Raw genomic sequence first — 19181 nt, forward strand, 5'->3', positions numbered from 1 at the left:
ATTTATGCACGGTGAGGAATGCAAGGGATTCCCGAGGGAATCCCACTATCGGGCTGGTATTTCGAGCGAGCGGCCCGATAGCAAAGTCCCGCAGCAGGCCAACCCCTATCCTCCCTGTCGCAAAGCAGCTCCCCCCCAACTTCCCTGGGGGGATGGGCCGACCCAATCCCCCCAGGGACACCCTAGCTCGGTAAAAGAGGGGTATATGCATTCCAATCAGTAAGTGCAATGCACCTACTGATCTTTGATGTGATAGATGTTTATAAATATTGGGGTTTCAGCATTTAAGGTCACTGATCCATGAAGGGACATGAATGAATCAAAAGCTGCAGCAGTTTTGTGGAGGCTGCCAATCACAGATCTCTACTAGAAAGGAATGAATGACTTGCAGCTAATGGATCTGAAAGGTTGAAACACAGTTGACAGCTGTTCTCCTTCTAGGAATGGACACATGGAGCTTCCAGTTAAGTGTTACAGCTTTAGTTTGTTTCACTGCCCCTATCTGGACTGCTTTCTAGCTTCCAGACAGGGGTATCTTGTCTTATGGGGTGGGGTGGTCCCTTTAGTCAGGCGGTTCCTGTGGGAATCCCTATAGACAGGGGAGTCCCTTCAGGGGACTCCTTCAGTTAGGCGGTTTCAGTGGGGGGTTCTTTCAATTAGGAGATCTCTGTGGAGGGTTCTATCAGTTAGGGGGTCTCTGTGGGGGGGGGGGGGGGGGTCCCTATTAAGGGAGTTCCTATTAAAGGTATCCCTGGGCAGGATTGGTAGAGGAGGAGTGGACAGGTAGTGCATTGTGTAAGTGAGCGAGCGCGAGTGAGCGAGCGCGAGTGAGCGAGCGCGAGTGAGCGAGCGCGAGTGAGCGAGCGCGAGTGAGAGAGCGCGAGTGAGAGAGCGCGAGTGAGAGAGCGCGAGTGAGAGAGCGCGAGTGAGAGAGCGCGAGTGAGAGAGCGCGAGTGAGAGAGCGCGAGTGAGAGAGCGCGAGTGAGAGAGAGCGCGAGTGAGAGAGAGCGCGAGTGAGAGAGCGCGCGAGTGAGAGAGCGCGCGAGTGAGAGAGCGCGCGAGTGAGAGAGCGCGCGAGTGAGAGAGCGCGCGAGTGAGAGAGCGCGCGAGTGAGAGAGCGCGCGAGTGAGAGAGCGCGCGAGTGAGAGAGCGCGCGAGTGAGAGAGCGCGCGAGTGAGAGAGCGCGCGAGTGAGAGAGCGCGCGAGTGAGAGAGCGCGCGAGTGAGAGAGCGCGCGAGTGAGAGAGCGCGCGAGTGAGAGAGCGCGCGAGTGAGAGAGCGCGCGAGTGAGAGAGCGCGCGAGTGAGAGAGCGCGCGAGTGAGAGAGCGCGCGAGTGAGAGAGCGCGCGAGTGAGAGAGCGCGCGAGTGAGAGAGCGCGCGAGTGAGAGAGCGCGCGAGTGAGAGAGCGCGCGAGCGAGAGAGCGCGCGAGTGAGAGCGCGCGAGTGAGAGTGAGCGAGTGTGAGTGAGTGCGAGTCCGAGTAAGAGAGTGCGAGTGCAAGTGAGAGAGTGCGAGTGAGCGAGTGCGAGAGTGCGAGTGTGAGTGAGTGCGAGTCCGAGTAAGAGAGTGCGAGTGCGAGTGAGATAGCGTGAGTGAGTGCGAGAGAGTGCGAGAGTGCGAGTGAGAGAGCGCGAGTGAGAGTGAGAGTGAGAGAGTGCGAGTCCGAGTAAGAGAGTGCGAGTGCAAGTGAGAGAGTGCGAGTGAGAGAGTGCGAGTGAGAGAGTGCGAGTGAGAGAGTGCGAGTGAGAGCGTGAGTGAGTGCGAGTGAGAGAGTGCGAGTGAGAGAGTGCGAGTGAGTGAGAGTGCGAGTGAGAGAGTGAGTGAGTGTGAGTGAGTGAGTGACTGAGAACGAGTGAGATAGTGTGAGTGAGATAGTGAGTCAGAGTGAGAGAGTGAGTGAGAGTGTGGGTGTGAGAGATAGTGAGTGTGATAGTGAGTGACAGTGAGTGAGATAGTAAGTGAGATAGCGAGTGAGATAGTGAGTGAGATAGTGAGTGAGATAGTGAGTGAGATAGTGAGTGGGATAGTGAGTGGGATAGTGAGTGGGATAGTGAGTGGGATAGTGAGTGGGATAGTGAGTGAGATAGTGAATCAGGGAGTGAGTGAGTTGTGCGAGTGTGTGAGAGAGCGTGAGAGTGTGTGAGTGAGACTGAGTGAGTGAGTGAGTGTGAGTGAGTGAGTGAGATAGTGTGAGAGTGAGTGAGATAGTGTGAGTGAGATAGTGTGAGTGAGATAGTGTGAGTGAGATAGTGTGAGTGAGATAGTGTGAGTGAGATAGTGTGAGTGAGATAGTGTGAGTGAGATAGTGTGAGTGAGATAGTGTGAGTGAGATAGTGTGTGTGAGATAGTGTGTGAGATAGTGTGAGTGAGATAGTGTGAGTGAGATAGTGTGAGTGAGATAGTGTGAGTGAGATAGTGTGAGTGAGATAGTGTGAGTGAGATAGTGTGAGTGAGATAGTGTGAGTGAGATAGTGTGAGTGAGATAGTGAATCAGAGTGAGTGAGAGAGTTGTGATTGTGTGTGAGAGAGTGTGTGTGCGAGTGAGAGAGTGCGAGTGAGAGAGTGCGAGTGAGAGAGTGCGAGTGAGAGAGTGCGAGTGAGAGAGTGCGAGTGAGAGAGTGCGAGTGAGAGAGTGCGAGTGAGAGAGTGCGAGTGAGAGAGTGCGAGTGAGAGAGTGCGAGTGAGAGAGTGCGAGTGAGAGAGTGCGAGTGAGAGAGTGCGAGTGAGAGAGTGCGAGTGAGAGAGTGCGAGTGAGAGAGTGCGAGTGAGAGAGTGCGAGTGAGAGAGTGCGAGTGAGAGAGTGCGAGTGAGAGAGTGCGAGTGAGAGAGTGCGAGTGAGAGAGTGCGAGTGAGAGAGTGCGAGTGAGAGAGTGCGAGTGAGAGAGTGCGAGTGAGAGAGTGCGAGTGAGAGAGTGCGAGTGAGAGAGTGCGAGTGAGAGAGTGCGAGTGAGAGAGTGCGAGTGAGTGAGAGTGAGAGAGCGAGTGAGAGTGCGAGTGAGAGAGTGCGAGTGAGAGAGTGCGAGTGAGAGAGTGAGAGAGTGCGAGTGAGATAGTGCGAGTGAGAGAGTGCGAGTGAGATAGTGCGAGTGAGATAGTGCGAGTGATAGTGCGAGTGAGATAGTGAGTCAGAGAGTGTGTGAGAGTGAGTGAGTGTGAGTGATAGTGTGAGTGAGATAGTGTGAGTGAGATAGTGTGAGTGAGATAGTGTGAGTGAGATAGTGAGTGAGATAGTGAGTGAGATAGTGAGTGAGATAGTGAGTGAGATAGCGAGTGAGATAGCGAGTGAGATAGCGAGTGAGATAGTGAGTGAGATAGTGAGTGAGATAGTGAGTGGGATAGTGAGTGGGATAGTGAGTGGGATAGTGAGTGAGATAGTGAATCAGGGAGTGAGTGAGTTGTGCGAGTGTGTGAGAGAGCGTGAGAGTGTGTGAATGAGACTGAGTGAGTGAGTGAGTGAGTGAGTGAGATAGTGTGAGAGTGAGTGAGATAGTGAGTGAGATAGTGTGAGTGAGATAGTGTGAGTGAGATAGTGTGAGTGAGATAGTGTGAGTGAGATAGTGTGAGTGAGATAGTGTGAGTGAGATAGTGTGAGTGAGATAGTGTGTGAGATAGTGTGTGAGATAGTGTGTGAGATAGTGTGAGATAGTGTGAGTGAGATAGTGTGAGTGAGATAGTGTGAGTGAGATAGTGTGAGTGAGATAGTGTGAGTGAGATAGTGTGAGTGAGATAGTGAATCAGAGTGAGTGAGAGAGTTGTGATTGTGTGTGAGAGAGTGTGTGTGTGAGAGTGTGTGTGTGAGTGAGAGAGTGCGAGTGAGAGAGTGCGAGTGAGAGTGCGAGTGAGAGAGTGCGAGTGAGAGAGTGCGAGTGAGAGAGTGCGAGTGAGAGAGTGCGAGTGAGAGAGTGCGAATGAGAGAGTGCGAGTGAGAGAGTGCGAGTGAGAGAGTGCGAGTGAGAGAGTGCGAGTGAGAGAGTGCGAGTGAGAGAGTGCGAGTGAGAGAGTGAGAGAGTGCGAGTGAGAGAGTGCGAGTGAGATAGCGTGAGTGAGAGTGCGAGTGAGTGAGAGTGAGAGAGCGAGTGAGAGAGCGAGTGAGAGTGCGAGTGAGAGAGTGCGAGTGAGAGTGTGAGTGAGATAGTGTGAGTGAGATAGTGTGAGTGAGATAGTGAGTGAGATAGTGTGAGTGAGATAGTGAGTGAGATAGTGAGTGAGATAGTGAGTGAGATAGTGAGTGAGATAGCGAGTGAGATAGCGAGTGAGATAGCGAGTGAGATAGCGAGTGAGATAGCGAGTGAGATAGCGAGTGAGATAGCGAGTGAGATAGCGAGTGAGATAGTGAATCAGAGAGTGAGTGAGTTGTGCGAGTGTGTGAGAGAGAGTGTGAGTGAGAGAGTGTGAGTGAGAGTGAGTGAGAGTGAGTGAGAGCGTGTGAGTGTGCGAGTGAGATAGTGAGAGTGAGTAAGGGAGTGCGAGTGAGAGTGCGAGTGAGAGTACGAGTGAGATAGTGAGTCAGAGAGTAAGTCAGAGTGAGTCAGAGTGTGAGAGTGTGTGAGTGAGAGTGTGTGAGTGAGAGTGTGAGTGAGAGTGTGAGTGAGAGAGTGCGAGTGAGAGAGTGCGAGTGAGAGAGTGCGAGTGAGATAGTGCGAGTGAGATAGTGCGAGTGAGATAGTGCGAGTGAGATAGTGCGAGTGAGATAGTGCGAGTGAGATAGTGCGAGTGAGATAGTGCGAGTGAGATAGTGCGAGTGAGATAGTGCGAGTGAGATAGTGCGAGTGAGATAGTGCGAGTGAGATAGTGCGAGTGAGATAGTGCGAGTGAGATAGTGCGAGTGAGATAGTGCGAGTGAGATAGTGCGAGTGAGATAGTGCGAGTGAGATAGTGCGAGTGAGATAGTGCGAGTGAGATAGTGCGAGTGAGATAGTGCGAGTGAGATAGTGTGAGTGAGATAGTGAATCAGAGAGTGAATGAGAGAGAGAGTTGTGAGTGTGTGTGAGAGAGTGTGTGCGAGTGTGAGTGAGATAGTGAGAGGTAGTGTGAGTGAGATAGTGTGAGTGAAATAGTGAGTGAGAGTGTGAGATAGTGTGAGTGAGATAGTGAATCAGAGAGTGAGTGAGTGAGTGAGATAGTGTGAGTGAGATAGTGTGAGTGAGATGGTGTGAGTGAGATAGTGTGAGTGAGATAGTGTGAGTGAGATAGTGTGAGTGAGATAGTGTGAGTGAGATAGTGTGAGTGAGATAGTGTGAGTGAGATAGTGAGTCAGAGAGTGAGTGAGTGGGAGTGTGAGTGAGTGGGAGTGTGAGTGAGCGAGCGGGGGAGTGTGTGTGTGTGTGTGTGAGAGAGAGATATGGGCACCAGCTGGGGGGTTGGAGCATCTGACGCCGATCCCAATTTTCTCCCGATGCCCGATTCTCCATCCCATCAGGAAATGCGCTTCGGGTGGCCCGGGATCGAGAATCCAGCCCGAAGTGTTCACAAGTGTAATTAGTGACCCAATGCCGTGGACATTTAGCAAATTTGAAAATCAAAATTTCCCTGTTTGCATATTATGAATCAGATGTTAAAGCAGTCAAATACAGGCCTCCAGTGAACTTGTTAAAACTACTCTTATTAGACCATTTCAGCTCATGAGCATGGATCGATATGATCCATTAGATCATATCGATGATTTGTACCTCAAAAAAAGCTTTGTTCCACATCCCGTGGTAGATTTAGACGGTGTACGGTTATGAAAATTTCAATTACCCCAGAATCCACCGATAGCAGAATCTATGTCTGTCACCAATTTTGAATAAATGCACTTTTTAAAACAAAAATATTTCCAGAACAAAATGTTAACCGGGAGAATTGGGTCATACACAAGTTCCATATTTAAATGGAAAAAGAACCGTTTCCAGGAGGCCCTTGTGCTCTGCACGTGTCAACTATTTTTCCTGAATAAAACATATACCCATTAGCCCAGTTGACTGGAAACTAGCAAAGACAAATTTGTATTTAAATAGCATCTTTTATAACTTCAAGGCACCCCATAATGCTTTAGTTAGTGAAGTATTTTTTGAAGTGCAGTCACTGTAATGGGGGAAACATAGTAACTAACTTACGCACAGAAAAGGTCTTCAAATAGCAATGAGTAAATGATCAAATAATCTATTTTAGTGATGTTGGTGGAAGGATAAATATTGGCTAGCTTGGGAACTTCAAATAGCATCACGGGATCTTTTGGGTCAACAGGACCATCTCTAAGATGGTACTGCTGATAGTACACCACTCCCTCAATGTTCCATTGGAGTTTTGTTACGTGTTCAAGTTTCCATAGTGGGACTTGAATAAATGGCCTTCTGACTCAGAGGCAAGAGCGTCATCAGTGAACCAAGGCTGAACCCTAGGCATTTTCACTTTATCTAGGCTTATATTGTAGTGGACTTCACATGTTCTAAGTTTTTTTCAAAATTTCTTAATAAATTAACTAAAACTAGTGATAGAAATTATAAAGTGTGGTGACTCAAAACATAGAATTTTACAAGTCATACAGTGACTTCCACAAATTAAAAGAACTGTGCATTGAGTACCATCAGCAGTTTAAATAAATCACTGCCTAAATTGAAGCCCAAATTATCAACCTTTGGAAATAAAATCACAAAATTAGCTACAGTAACAGAACACAACAGTTGTTAGAGTTCTTCATTTCAGTGCTTTACATTTGATTACACAGATCCTGAAAAGAAATGTTCTCACACATAACAGGACGCTGACTTAACTATTCATAAAGTGTAAACAAGTTCTTCACTGGTTTGAAGAGTAGAATGAAAGCTTGTGGGGATACTGGTTTGAGACATTCAATTGATACAAGAAGTGGTATAAGAAGATTAATCTATTTCTTTATGGCTCACTCTGGACCACAGACAACATACGAGAAAAATAGTAGGTATGTTGAGACTGCTGACGTGGCTTGAGGGTGATCAGTGGACAGGCTTTACCTTACATTCTCTGTAAAATTAGGCTAATTTTGTGTGTGTCATATTCTATTAAAGAGACATTTAAGTTTTTTGACTGGGCCACAGAGTATGTTTACTGGGGCCCCTGCAGGCCACAAACTAAATTAAAATCCACTTTCCCCATAATCTGATTCAAGCTTCACTTCAATTAAACAGTACAGCACCCAAGTACAAATGTCAATCTGTTTCAAAGCAGCAATTTTGCATCAGATAGGTAATCTGCAATAGTATCCTTAACTGTTAGATATTTTCGATGCAGATTAAACTTCAAAAATATGCATCTACTTCTCTCTCAACGCAGCAAACACTGATGTTTGTCTCCAGTAGTGTTAACTTCTGCTAAAACAATACTTATTCTCTCATTTTCAGTAGAGCAGCAGAGATTGGTGAGAGGGTTATACCAAGTATTTCACTGTTTCACCACCAGGAACCTGCACAAGGCAACCTTGGTTAGGAGATGAAACATTATTGGGAAGTTGTCGTATTTCAAAATTAAATTTCAAATACTTTGCAACAGAGGGATGTGACTTGTATGTGTGCTGAGTTTCTGGAAAGACATAGGGTAAAGCCAAATGTGACAAGTCAGTGGACTGTGTTTAGAGTGGATTTGCATTTAACACATCGCTGTCATTATGTGCAGTAAAATGTGGGCAAGTAAAATACACTGCCAAAAACAATATCCTGTCTTTGACAGGAAAAAAATTCATAAGAGCGTGTGCTACCATTATTCGTGACCTTCTATTAATAGTTCCGATCCCAGTAAATTCTAATTGTGTTTGAATTAACCAAACAGTCCCACTTAACATGTTTCCCCATGGAATCCTGCATTCCAACAAAATATTAATATTTTGCTGGGCTAATACTTTCACAAAGTTTTTACTTGATGGGCTTTGATAACTCTAAAAATGTAATCAGTGCCAAGAAGATGTACTATAACTTTAACACGCCAGCCATGTTAAATTCAACACTCAGCTCACCCTTTGTCCTTTGCGTGCACATCGGCTCCGTGCTGGAGAAGGAGTTGAACAATCCGGACACGATTGTAACCAGCAGCCAGGTGAAGAGGAGTAGACTGGAAGCAACAACCAACAATTTGGAAAACAATTAGCATAGATCAAAACAATTTTTGACAAAAACGCTAATCTGAAATAGGCTATATTAATCTTTATTTCAAGAAATTGTTCACAACAGGAATAGTTTGCATTCACAATTTTGTGGGCCAAGCAGTCTTCAATACTTTGATCGTCAATTCACAAGATACCTTTCTGTGTAGTTTTATGATAACAAGCATTGATACTGGATATTTACAACAATCTTATGTTGACAGTTGTACAAAATCCAATGAGATTATCATTTTTGGCACCTGGTGAATAATCTGGTGGAGCAGATTGCCCAGACATTGAAAATGCTCAATTTGTTTTCAAACAGGTTCTACAAGGATTGGATGTTCTATTGCATCAGATTAACACTAGGTGTTGAAGGTGAAAATCTACTCTATAGGTTAATATGTGTAAGACATTGTTGATAGCCTTTGAGGTTAGACTATTTGGATATAAGATTAGAAAAAGTCATTTAGAAAAAATGATAAATAGCCTAAGGTGTTCAGTCATTTCGATATTTAAACTTGTCTGTTGAATAACTGTGTATTTGGCGGAGCAGGCTCGAAGGGCCAGATAGCCTACTCCTGCTGCTAGTTCTTATGGTATATATTTACACTACCTGTAGCTGGTTCCACTGAAGCAAAATAAATTACAAAATTGATATTTTCTATCTTATAATTAAAATAGCAACATGCGCCATAATTACTTTCTTTCATAAGCAATATATTCCACTATGTTTTATTCCCAGAAGCCATGTTTTAATCAAAAATGTTTCATTCCATTAACACAGTCCTTTTTCAAACCAAGCATGGCTGTGTACACATGAAAACAGAGTTTGAAATTAGTACTAGTCACCCAGTCCAAGATCAGTATATTGAAAGCTGCATTGCTAGTTTAACTAGGTTAATAGAGCAACACAACAGCTGGGACTTATCTGCAAACTAACCCTTTAAGAGACAAACATTCCATGCAAAGAAACTCATGACAATAATTGTCCGCTGGTGATCAGCACCTACCTTGTTGAGTTTATATTTAAATGGCCAAGTGATCAACCTCTCTGATTGAAATATTCTAATCTTAAAGTCTATCTTTGATGAAAATGGTAATGAAACTCAAATACTTCAATACACTTCGAGGTGGGGTGGGGGATAAACCCACAACAAAATAAAGAGAAAACATTCTTGGCCTTGATCTGGTAACTTTTGTACAAGAAAACAAAATGCGCAACATCTTGCAGGTCAGTCTGCAAATTTAATCTTAAAAACAATCGCTTCTAAGTAGCATTTTTCCATCATTATTGCCTTTCTTTTCTGTAAATTTATCAACAACGTTGAAAAAAATTAATCTACTGGTGATTTGGAAAGATGGTGAGTATCAGATTTGAATTTTAAGGAAATAATTTTGTATAAATATTTATTTCTAAAAAATTAATGGGCTTGAGACAAAAATTATCCAAGAATTAGATGCAGCAGTGATCTGGCTATGAAGAGAGCAGAAAACTGTGGCTAGCACATTTTTATATTTCAATAGACAGCAAATAGATATCCACTGCACAGAACATCTGCAACAGTCTAGCATGAACTATGACTTACATCAACTGACAGGCTTGGTCTTAAGTGTCTTTACTGGTTGGCTCATAGGATTAGAGACAACGCTTTAGTTAACAGACAGGTTACGTGCCTTGCTAGTAAATCCTAAACTCTGACAGAATATAAAAAAGCTGCATTTATTTCATTTCTAGCTTTAAATGTTGTTGGTATATAGTTTTCAACAGGAAATCAAGAACTCGTGTACAATAGCTATTATCTTCCCAAGAAAATGAAAAATTCAATGGATTAAATGAAACAATAAAGCAAAATAGATTCAAAACATAATTTGGATAGCTGAATTGTTTTATTCTGCCAAGATTTATTTTACAGCAAGATTTCAAAAGTCATGCATCATTGCTTCTCTATTATTGTTACCATTCTTGCCTACCCTATACCCAAAAGACAGCAAAAGGCTTGGTTATAGACTGCGCGACATCTGGCTTCATGATCAGTTTACTGGAAACATCTGCAAGATCTAACTGCAACCCAGTCAGGAACAGGTAGACTTTGCCCAATGCAGAGTACAAGAATCTATACCACAAGTGGCCCTTATCAAAACAAAACTGAGCCAAATTCAAATGGAGCTGAAAGGTCAGTTTCTGTATAAATGAATGAACGGGTGAAATTTGGATCCAGTAACCTTCATAAACTGAGAATGTCACAAAAAATCCCTTTGTAAATATTTAATCGGGTTTGAACAAATTAATTTTGTTAGACATTTAGAATGTAATTGCTGTCAGCAGGCGTCAGCTGACTTACGGGAGTGACATGGGGGGAGCAACAAAACTAGACAGGGGTCTAGCGGGGGGGGGGGGGGGGGGGGGGGGGAGGGGAGGGGGAAACTGCACTGGCCGAAAGGGAATGGGACACAGAAGAGGTGGTCGGGACAGGGGTCCCCTCTCTGGGGGACTGGAGGGTGAGGGAGGCGTGGACACGGGACTGGCCCGGAAAAGGAGGTGGCTAGTCGGCGGGGCGTGGGGGGGGGGGGGAGAGAAAGAGCCCCTCCAATCCGGCTGATAACGTGGAATGTGAGGGGCCTGAATGGGCCGGTGAAGAGGGCTCGAGTGTTCGCGCACTTAAAGGGACTGAAGGCGGACGTGGCAATGCTCCAAGAGACACATCTGAAGGTGGCGGATCAGGTCAGGTTAAGAAAGGGATGGGTAGGACAGGTATTTCACTCGGGACTGGATGCGAAGAATAGAGGGGTGGCAATATTGGTGGGAAAGCGGGTGTCATTTGAGGCCAAGACTATTGTAGCGGACAATGGAGGGCGATATGTAATGGTGAGCGGTAGGCTGCAAGGGACATGGGTGGTGTTGGTAAACGTATACGCCCCGAACTGGGATGATGCAGGATTCATGAAGCGCATGTTGGGGCGCATTCCGGACCTGGAGATAGGAGGCCTGATAATGGGAGGGGACTTCAATACGGTGTTGGATCCAGCACTGGACCGCTCCAAATCAAGGATTGGAAAGAGGCCGGCGGCGGCCAAGGTACTTAGGGGGTTTATGGATCAGATGGGGAGAGTGGACCCATGGCGGTTTGCAAGGCCGCAGGCCAGGGAATTTTCTTTCTTCTCCCATGTACACAAAGCCTACTCCCGGAGAGATTTTTGTGTTCTGGGTAGGGCGCTCATCCCGAGGGTGGAGGGGACGGAGTATTCGACTATAGCCGTTTCGGACTATGCCCCGCACTGGGTGGAACTGGAGCTGGGAGAGGAGAGGGACCAACGCCCATTGTGACGGCTGGATGTGGGACTGCTGGCGGACGAGGTGGTGTGTGGGAAGGGGAGGGGGTGTATCGAAAGGTACTTGGAGGCCAACGACAACGGGGAGGTGCGGGTGGGGGTGGTATGGGAGGCGTTGAATGTGGTGATCAGGGGAGAGCTAATTTCCATTAGGGCTCATAGGGAGAAGACAGAGGGTATGGAAAGGGAGAGGTTAGTGGGGGAGATGTTGAGAGTGGACAGGAGATACGCAGAGGCCCCAGCGAGGGAAGTAGGGGGAGTCAAAGATGGAAGGGGAGCCACGGTTCGGAGTGCGACGAAAATAAACGAGGTATTCAAGGCCTTTTATGAAGAGCTGTACAGATCCCAGCCCCCAGCGGGGGAAGAGGGGATGAGACGATTCCTAGATCAGCTGAGATTCCCGAGGGTGGAGGAGCAAGAGGTGGCTGGTTTGGGGGCACCAATTGGGTTGGAGGAGCTGAGCAAGGGTTTGGGGAGCATACAGGCGGGGAAGGCCCCGGGACCGGACGGATTCCCGGTGGAGTTCGACAGGAAGTACGCAGACCTGTTGGCCCCGCTACTGGTGAGGACCTTTAATAAGGCAAGAGAGGAGGGGACCCTGCCCCCGACAATGTCGGAAGCGACAATTTCTTTGATCCTAAAGCGGGACAAGGACCCACTGCAATGTGGATCGTACAGGCCAATCTCGCTCCTCAATGTGGATGCAAAGTTGCTGGCAAAAGTGCTGGCCACGAGGATCGAGGACTGTGTCCCGGGGGTAATCCACGAGGACCAGACGGGATTTGTAAAGGGCAGGCAACTAAACACCAACGTGCGGCGGCTCTTAAACTTGATAATGATGCCATCGGAGGAGGGAGAGGCGGAGATAGTGGCAGCTATGGACGCGGAGAAGGCCTTTAACCGAGTAGAGTGGGAGTACCTCTGGGAGGTGCTGCGTAGGTTTGGGTTCGGGGTAGGGTTTATCAATTGGGTTAAGCTCCTTTACAGAGCCCCGATGGCGAGTGTAGTGACGAACCGGCGGAGGTCGGAGTACTTTCGACTGTACCAAGGGACGAGGCAGGGGTGTCCCCTGTCCCCCCTGTTGTTCGCATTGGCGATCGAACCATTGGCCATGTCATTGAGGGAGTCTAATAAATGGAGGGGGGTGGTCCGAGGGGGAGAAGAGCATCGGGTGTCGCTATATGCGGATTACCTGTTGCTGTACGTGGCGGATCCAATGGAGGGGATGGTGGAGGTCATGCAGACTCTAAGGGAGTTTGGGGAGTTTTCGGGCTATAAGCTCAATGTAGGGAAGAGTGAGCTCTTTGTATTACAGGCGGGGGACCTACCGCTGAGGAGCGTGGAGGGGAGCTTTCGGTATCTGGGGATCCAGATAGCCAGGAGTTGAGGGACCCTACATAAACTGAATCTGACGAGGTTGGTGGAGCAAATGGAGGAGGATTTCAAAAGATGGGACATGTTACCGCTCTCGCTGGCGGGTAGAGTGCAGTCGGTCAAAATGGTGGTCCTTCCGAGGTTTCTGTTTGTGTTTCAGTGCCTTCCCATCGTGATCACTAAGGCCTTTTTTAAGAGAGTAGGCAGGAGTATTATGGGGTTTGTGTGGGCGAATAAGACCCCGAGAGTAAGGAGAGGGTTCCTGGAACGCAGTAGGGACCGAGGAGGGTTGGCGCTGCCAAACCTGGGGAGCTACTACTGGGCAGCAAATGTGGCGATGATCCGCAAGTGGGTTATGGAGGGAGAGGGGGCGGCATGGAAGAGGATGGAGATGGCGTCCTGCAAAGGAACGAGCCTGGGGGCGTTGGTGACGGCACCGCTGACGTTCTCGCCGACAAAGTATACCACGAGCCCGGTGGTGGCGGCAACGCTAAGGATCTGGGGCCAGTGGAGACGGCACCGGGGTGCAATGGGAGCATCGGTGTGGTCTCCGATCAGGGGTAACCACCGGTTTGTCCCGGGGAAGATGGACGGGGGGTTCCAGAGCTGGCATCGGGTGGGGATTGGAAGAATGGGGGACCTGTTCATCGATGGGACGTTTGCGAGCCTCGGGGCACTGGAGGAGAAGTTCGAGTTACCCCCAGGAAATGCCTTTAGATATATGTAGGTGAGGGCTTTTGTGAGGCGACAGGTGAGGGAATTCCCGTTGCTCCCGGCACAAGAAGTTGAAGATAGGGTGATCTCGGGTGTATGGGTCGGGGAGGGCAAGGTGTCGGAAATACACCAGGAGTTGAAAGAGGGGAAAGCGCTGGTAGAAGAGTTGAAGGGTAAATGGGAGGAGGAGCTGGGGGAGGAGATCGAGGAAGGTCTGTGGGCTGATGCCCTAGGTAGGGTTAATTCCTCCTCCTCATGTGCCAGGCTCAGCCTGATACAATTTAAGGTGGTCCACAGAGTGCACTTGACGGGGGCGAGGTTGAGTATGTTCTTTGGGGTAGAGGACAGATGTGGAAGGTGCTCAGGGAGCCCGGCGAACCATGTCCATATGTTTTGGTCATGCCCGGCACTGGAGGTGTTCTGGAGAGGAGTGGCGGGAGCAATATCTCAGGTGGTGAAAGTCCGGGTCAAGCCAAGCTGGGGGCTAGCAATATTTGGAGTAGTGGACGAACCGGGAGTGCAGGAGGCGAAAGAGGCCGGCATTCTGGCCTTTGCGTCCCTAGTAGCCCGGCGAAGGATCTTGCTAATGTGGAAGGAGGCGAATCCCCCCCCAGCCTGGAGGCCTGGATAAATGATATGGCTGGGTTCATAAAGTTGGAGAGGATTAAGTTCGCCTTGAGAGGGTCTGCGCAGGGGTTCTACAGGCGGTGGCAACCGTTCCTAGACTATCTCGCAGAGCGTTAGAGGAAGGTCGGTCAGCAGCAGCAGCCTTTAGGGGGGAGGGGGGGGGACTGCCTGGGAGAGTGGATGAGCAAGAGATAACATGAAGGGTTGGGGAAACTGGCACGTACGGGTGAGGGCTAGTGTACAAAGCTGTGTAAATATATCATTTTGCCATGTATATATCTTGCTCTGCACGATTTCTCGTGTTTTTTTTTGGTTACGGGGGGGGGGGGGGGTTATTGTTTGTAAGGGAGAAAAATTGTGTTTAAAAAACTTTAATAAATATATTTTTTAAAAAAGAATTTAATTGCTAAAGCAACGGAATGTTCACATTGCACAATATATCTACAAATAACGAACAAATGCATTTGGCACCATGTCATGATTGTGGAACACCAAAAGTAAAATAAGCAATTTCAAATGTGCAAAATACAAACATGCAAACCTCTGAACTGAAAAATTTACTTCAGCAAAGATTAATCTTTTTGCAGAAGTGTATTTGAAAAAGTTTTATAATGAATGGTTCACAATGGTTCAAGAACTGGTTTATTGCTTTATGAATTTATATAACGTTGCTGATAACAAGAAGTGTACATGATTTACTAATATGCAAATAAGAAAGCCTGTCTTCACATTATTCATCAGAAGAAAGAGTATTTTGTTCCCAAGTAGCTCGCCTTACTTTTACACAAAGGTTCCAGCATTGCATTTTTAAAAAATGCACAGTTCGACAAGAAATCACTGGTTATATTTGATAAAAATCCTATAAATGTTCAGGTAACAAAACAATGTTTATGTATCCATACAGTGTTTCCATAAAAATCAAACTTCAACAGAAAACTGAAAGCTCATGACATCTCATAAATTTGGAGGAAATTTAATGAAGCAATATAATGGATAAGTGACCAAAGGATAGACTAATTGGAAGTGTTTTGAAGGCACTAATATATTTTATTTCCTGCTTAGTAAGATGATTATTTATAAGCTTCAAGTAGTTCAAGAAAGGTACCAACAAAATTAGGCCAAAATTGTCAAAAGATGGAGGGCATTGTCTATTTAACATTTTTGACATCATGTCAGAAACATTTAATAATTCTGCTTTCCTACATTTTACTTAGCCCTAAGCCCCACCAACCAATTACATTACCTTCTAAGAAATGGAGTATGAAAATTCAATCACAGAAGAAAACTCCTATAAATAGTAACAGAGCCATGCGTGTGGAAGATACTTCCATCTGAAGAGTTAGGTGTTTTACAGGGTAACAGTACTACCATAAGACATAGGAGTGGAAGTAAGGCCATTCGGCCCATCGAGTCCACTCCACCATTCAATCATGGCTGATTTCAACTCCATTTACCCGCTCTCTCTCCATAGCCCTTAATTCCTTGAGAAATCAAGAATTTATCAACTTCGGTCTTAAAGACAGAACGTCCCGGCCTCCACCGCCCTCTGTGGCAATGAATTCCACAGACCCACCACTCTCTGGCTGAAGAAATTTCTCCTCATCTCTGTTCTAAAGTGACTCCCTTTTATTCTAAGGCTGTGCCCCCGGGTCCTAGTCTCCCCTGCTAATGGAAACAACTTCCCTACATCCACCCTATCTAAGCCATTCATTATCTTGTAAGTTTCTATTAGATCTCCCCTCAACCTCCTAAACTCCAATGAATATAATCCCCGGATCCTCAGACATTCATCGTATGTTAGGCCTAGCATTCCTGGGATCATCCGTGTGAATCTCTGCTGGACCCGCTCCTGTGCCAGTATGTCCTTCCTGAGGTGTGGGGCCCAAAATTGCTCACAGTATTAAAGAAGAAATTACCTTTCTGATATGCAACAACGCCTATATTTTTAGAACAATTAAATTGAAACCCCGAGACGGAAGTACCAGCTCTGAAGATACTAAACTTTAAGATCATTCCAAGGAGGCTCTACAATGACTTTTGACATGGGACAATGATTTCTTCCTGCTGAACCAGAATGCCATCTAGTAACTCAGTTGTATGTCTAGAAACAGGATGGTCAAGGCTGGCACAAGGCTGCTTTAACAGAGGTCAGGAGAAATGCAACAAATCAAAACACAGCATTCTGCTGTGCTATGGGTGCAAGGCAGAAGATACAAATCAGAGATAATTATAAAGATGTTCAGAGAAATTTAAAAGCTATTTTAAAAGAAACTTTGAGAGAATTGGTTTAGTGCTCCTTGCCTTCCAGCTCTCATTCTTTGAGATGGGGTTGCAAGCATTATATAAATAGTTTTCATTACCAGCTGAAAATGACTAGGTTCCATGAGGGGAGTCGACTCAACATTTACACTCTGAATGCGGTTTCTCATGACCTCAATTACTAAGTCTTGTTTTATGTCTCAGAGATATATACAAAGACATTAACTGTCCAATCAATCCAAGCACTTAGAAAATTGAGGCTTTTTTACTGCAGTTTATCCAACATTGTGATGGAAAGGTTACAAAATCATGAAATGACATGAGACAGTAGATAGAAGCAGATTGCACTTTCACAACAACCCATAGACACTAGCTTAAATAAGATATGGCAGAGAGAGTAATTTTTCACAGATTGACGGAGTCTTTATGGCATATATGGAGACCATTCGGCTCATTAAGTCCATGCCAGCTTGTTGCAGTGCAATCCATTTCCCATTTTCCACTGAATTTCCATGATCTTAAAGTTTATTTCCCTCAAATGCCCATCCAATTTATTTTTGAAATCATTCATCTCCCGTTCTGCCACTCAAAGGCAGCGAGTTCCAGGTCATAATCACTCACTGTGTAAAAATGTTTTTACTCACATCATCCCCGTATCTCTTGTTCAAATCCTTAAAATATGCCCCCAGTCCTTGTATCAATCAACTAATGGGAAAACTTATTTTTGTCGATCTTATTTAAATCCATCATAAGTTCATAAGATATAGGAGCAGAATTAGGCCATTTGGCCCATCTAGTCTGCTCCGTCATTTGATCATGGCTGATGCATTCCTCATATGTTACCTACAATGCTGCAGACCAAGAGCTGGATTGTGAAATCAGCCAGAGGATCTCCTCCCTAGAACATGTGACCTAGGAACAGGAGTTGCCATCCTTCAATTTGATCATGGCTGATCCCATCCTGGCCTCAACTCCACCGTCCTGCCCATGGTCCACAACCCTTCAACCCATTACCAATTAAAAATCTGTCTGACTAATTTATCAATCTTGTACAACTCTATAAAATCTCCCCTCAATCTCCTTTGCTCCAAGAACAACCCCAGCTTCTCCAACCTAATCTTGTACTTTGAATCATTCTGGTAAATTTCTACAGCGCCCACTTTCACATCCTTAAGTGTGGTGACCAGAACTGGATGCAATGCTCAAGTTGTCACCTAACCAGAGCTTTATAAAGCATAACTTTGCTGCTTTCATACTCAATACCTTAAGATTGTGGGCTGGTTTAGCTCAGTTGGCTGGACAGCTGGTTTGTGATGCAGAGCAAGGCCAACAGGCGGGTTCAATTCCCATTCTGGCTGAGGTTGTTCATGAAGGTTCCTCGTTTGAAGTGTGATGACCTTCAGGTTAAATCACCATCAGTCAGTTCTACCCCTCAAAGGGGAAAGCAGCCTGTGGTCATCTGGGACTATGGAGACTTTACTTTACATTAAGATCCTATATGCCTTGCTAATTCTCTTAATATATCCTGCTACCCTTCAAGATCTATATACATCTGCACACTCTCTAAACTGTGCTTGTAAGTATATATGGCCTCCCTATACCTTCTGTCAAAATGAATCATAATGCATTTCTAAATATTAGAAATCTGCCACATTCATCCATTCTATTTGCTTATTTTTTTTAAATTTTTTATCACCCTTACTGTCAGCTACACCTCCAAATTTGGTATCTTCAGTAATTTTTTTAACTTTACTCTATTTCAATATCCAAGTCATCTATTTATATGTATATAGTGGTCCTAGCACTTATCCTAGAGGAACACCACTCTATCACCTCCAGTGTGAAAAGAAATTACCACTTGTTATCCTTAAGTCAACTTTTTATTTTATACTGACCATTGTAAGGGTCCTTTCTGTTGATTCCCTTATTTCCCAATTCTTTATTTTGCCTCTATCATTTTCATCCATGAATGGTCATTGGATATGTATCTTTAAGCCAAGCAGCAGGGGGAATTCAAGAAGTTGCAACATAGTGTATGGTGCTGCTAGCTTTGGATAGCAAGACACAGACTTTTTGGCACCCAAGAGATGGGATGGGACTCAGTTGACTGGCTGGTGGCTAATGAATTGGCAAACGGCCATATTCTGCCTAGTAACAGGTGGTGATTGGGTCCCTAACTAGTGGAAAGAGTTTCAGAGACCCAAGGAGCTCAGTTTTGAATCCTGGACACTCAGGGGAAAAACCGGCTCTTCGTTTTTCTGCTTTTTCTCTCTCACTCTCTAGAAAGGCTGTGAGTTGCTGTATTTCTGAAACCACAGAAACCTGAATGAGTCTACAGTGAAAACCAGTACAGGCTGCAAACAGAGATCTGGATCTGAAAGCTTACTTTGAAGGAATGTCTGCTTAAAGGCAACCATCTGAAACAAAGACTAGATTTTCTTTTACTTATTCTTTTCACCCCTCTCCTCCCCTCAGTTTTTCTTGTTTGCATGTGCAGAGGGTGGGGGCAGGTTAAAGTGGGGGGATTAGGAATTTGATAATAGTTAACCGAAAGAGAAAATGCTGGAAAATCCCAGCAGGTCTGGCAGCATCTGTAGGGAGAGAAAAGAGCTAACGTTTCGAGTCCGATGACTCTTGGTCAAAGCTAACAGACAGAGAAACATAGAACAACATAGAATTTATACTGTGGTGTGAGAATGAAAGATGAGTCATAGCCACAGAAACCCAGGGAAATTGGGTGCTAATGGCCACAGAAACCAAGGGGAAAGAATACTAATGGCAGT

General features: G+C 45.7%; 1 protein-coding gene across 3 annotated transcripts in view; it reads right to left on the reverse strand.

The window, feature by feature from the left end:
- LOC140429706 (poly [ADP-ribose] polymerase tankyrase-1) overlaps positions 1 to 19181 on the reverse strand; it is a 204039-nt gene that overhangs the window by 69594 nt on the left and 115264 nt on the right. For all 3 annotated transcript variants that reach the window (XM_072517034.1, XM_072517033.1, XM_072517032.1), the window contains one exon: positions 7966 to 8060. In XM_072517034.1, the coding sequence (XP_072373135.1) occupies positions 7966 to 8060 (95 nt within the window). The remainder of the gene's footprint in view (positions 1 to 7965; positions 8061 to 19181) is intronic.

This window comes from Scyliorhinus torazame, chromosome 9, assembly GCF_047496885.1.
Source record: "Scyliorhinus torazame isolate Kashiwa2021f chromosome 9, sScyTor2.1, whole genome shotgun sequence".
Taxonomy (NCBI): Eukaryota; Metazoa; Chordata; class Chondrichthyes; order Carcharhiniformes; family Scyliorhinidae; genus Scyliorhinus; species Scyliorhinus torazame.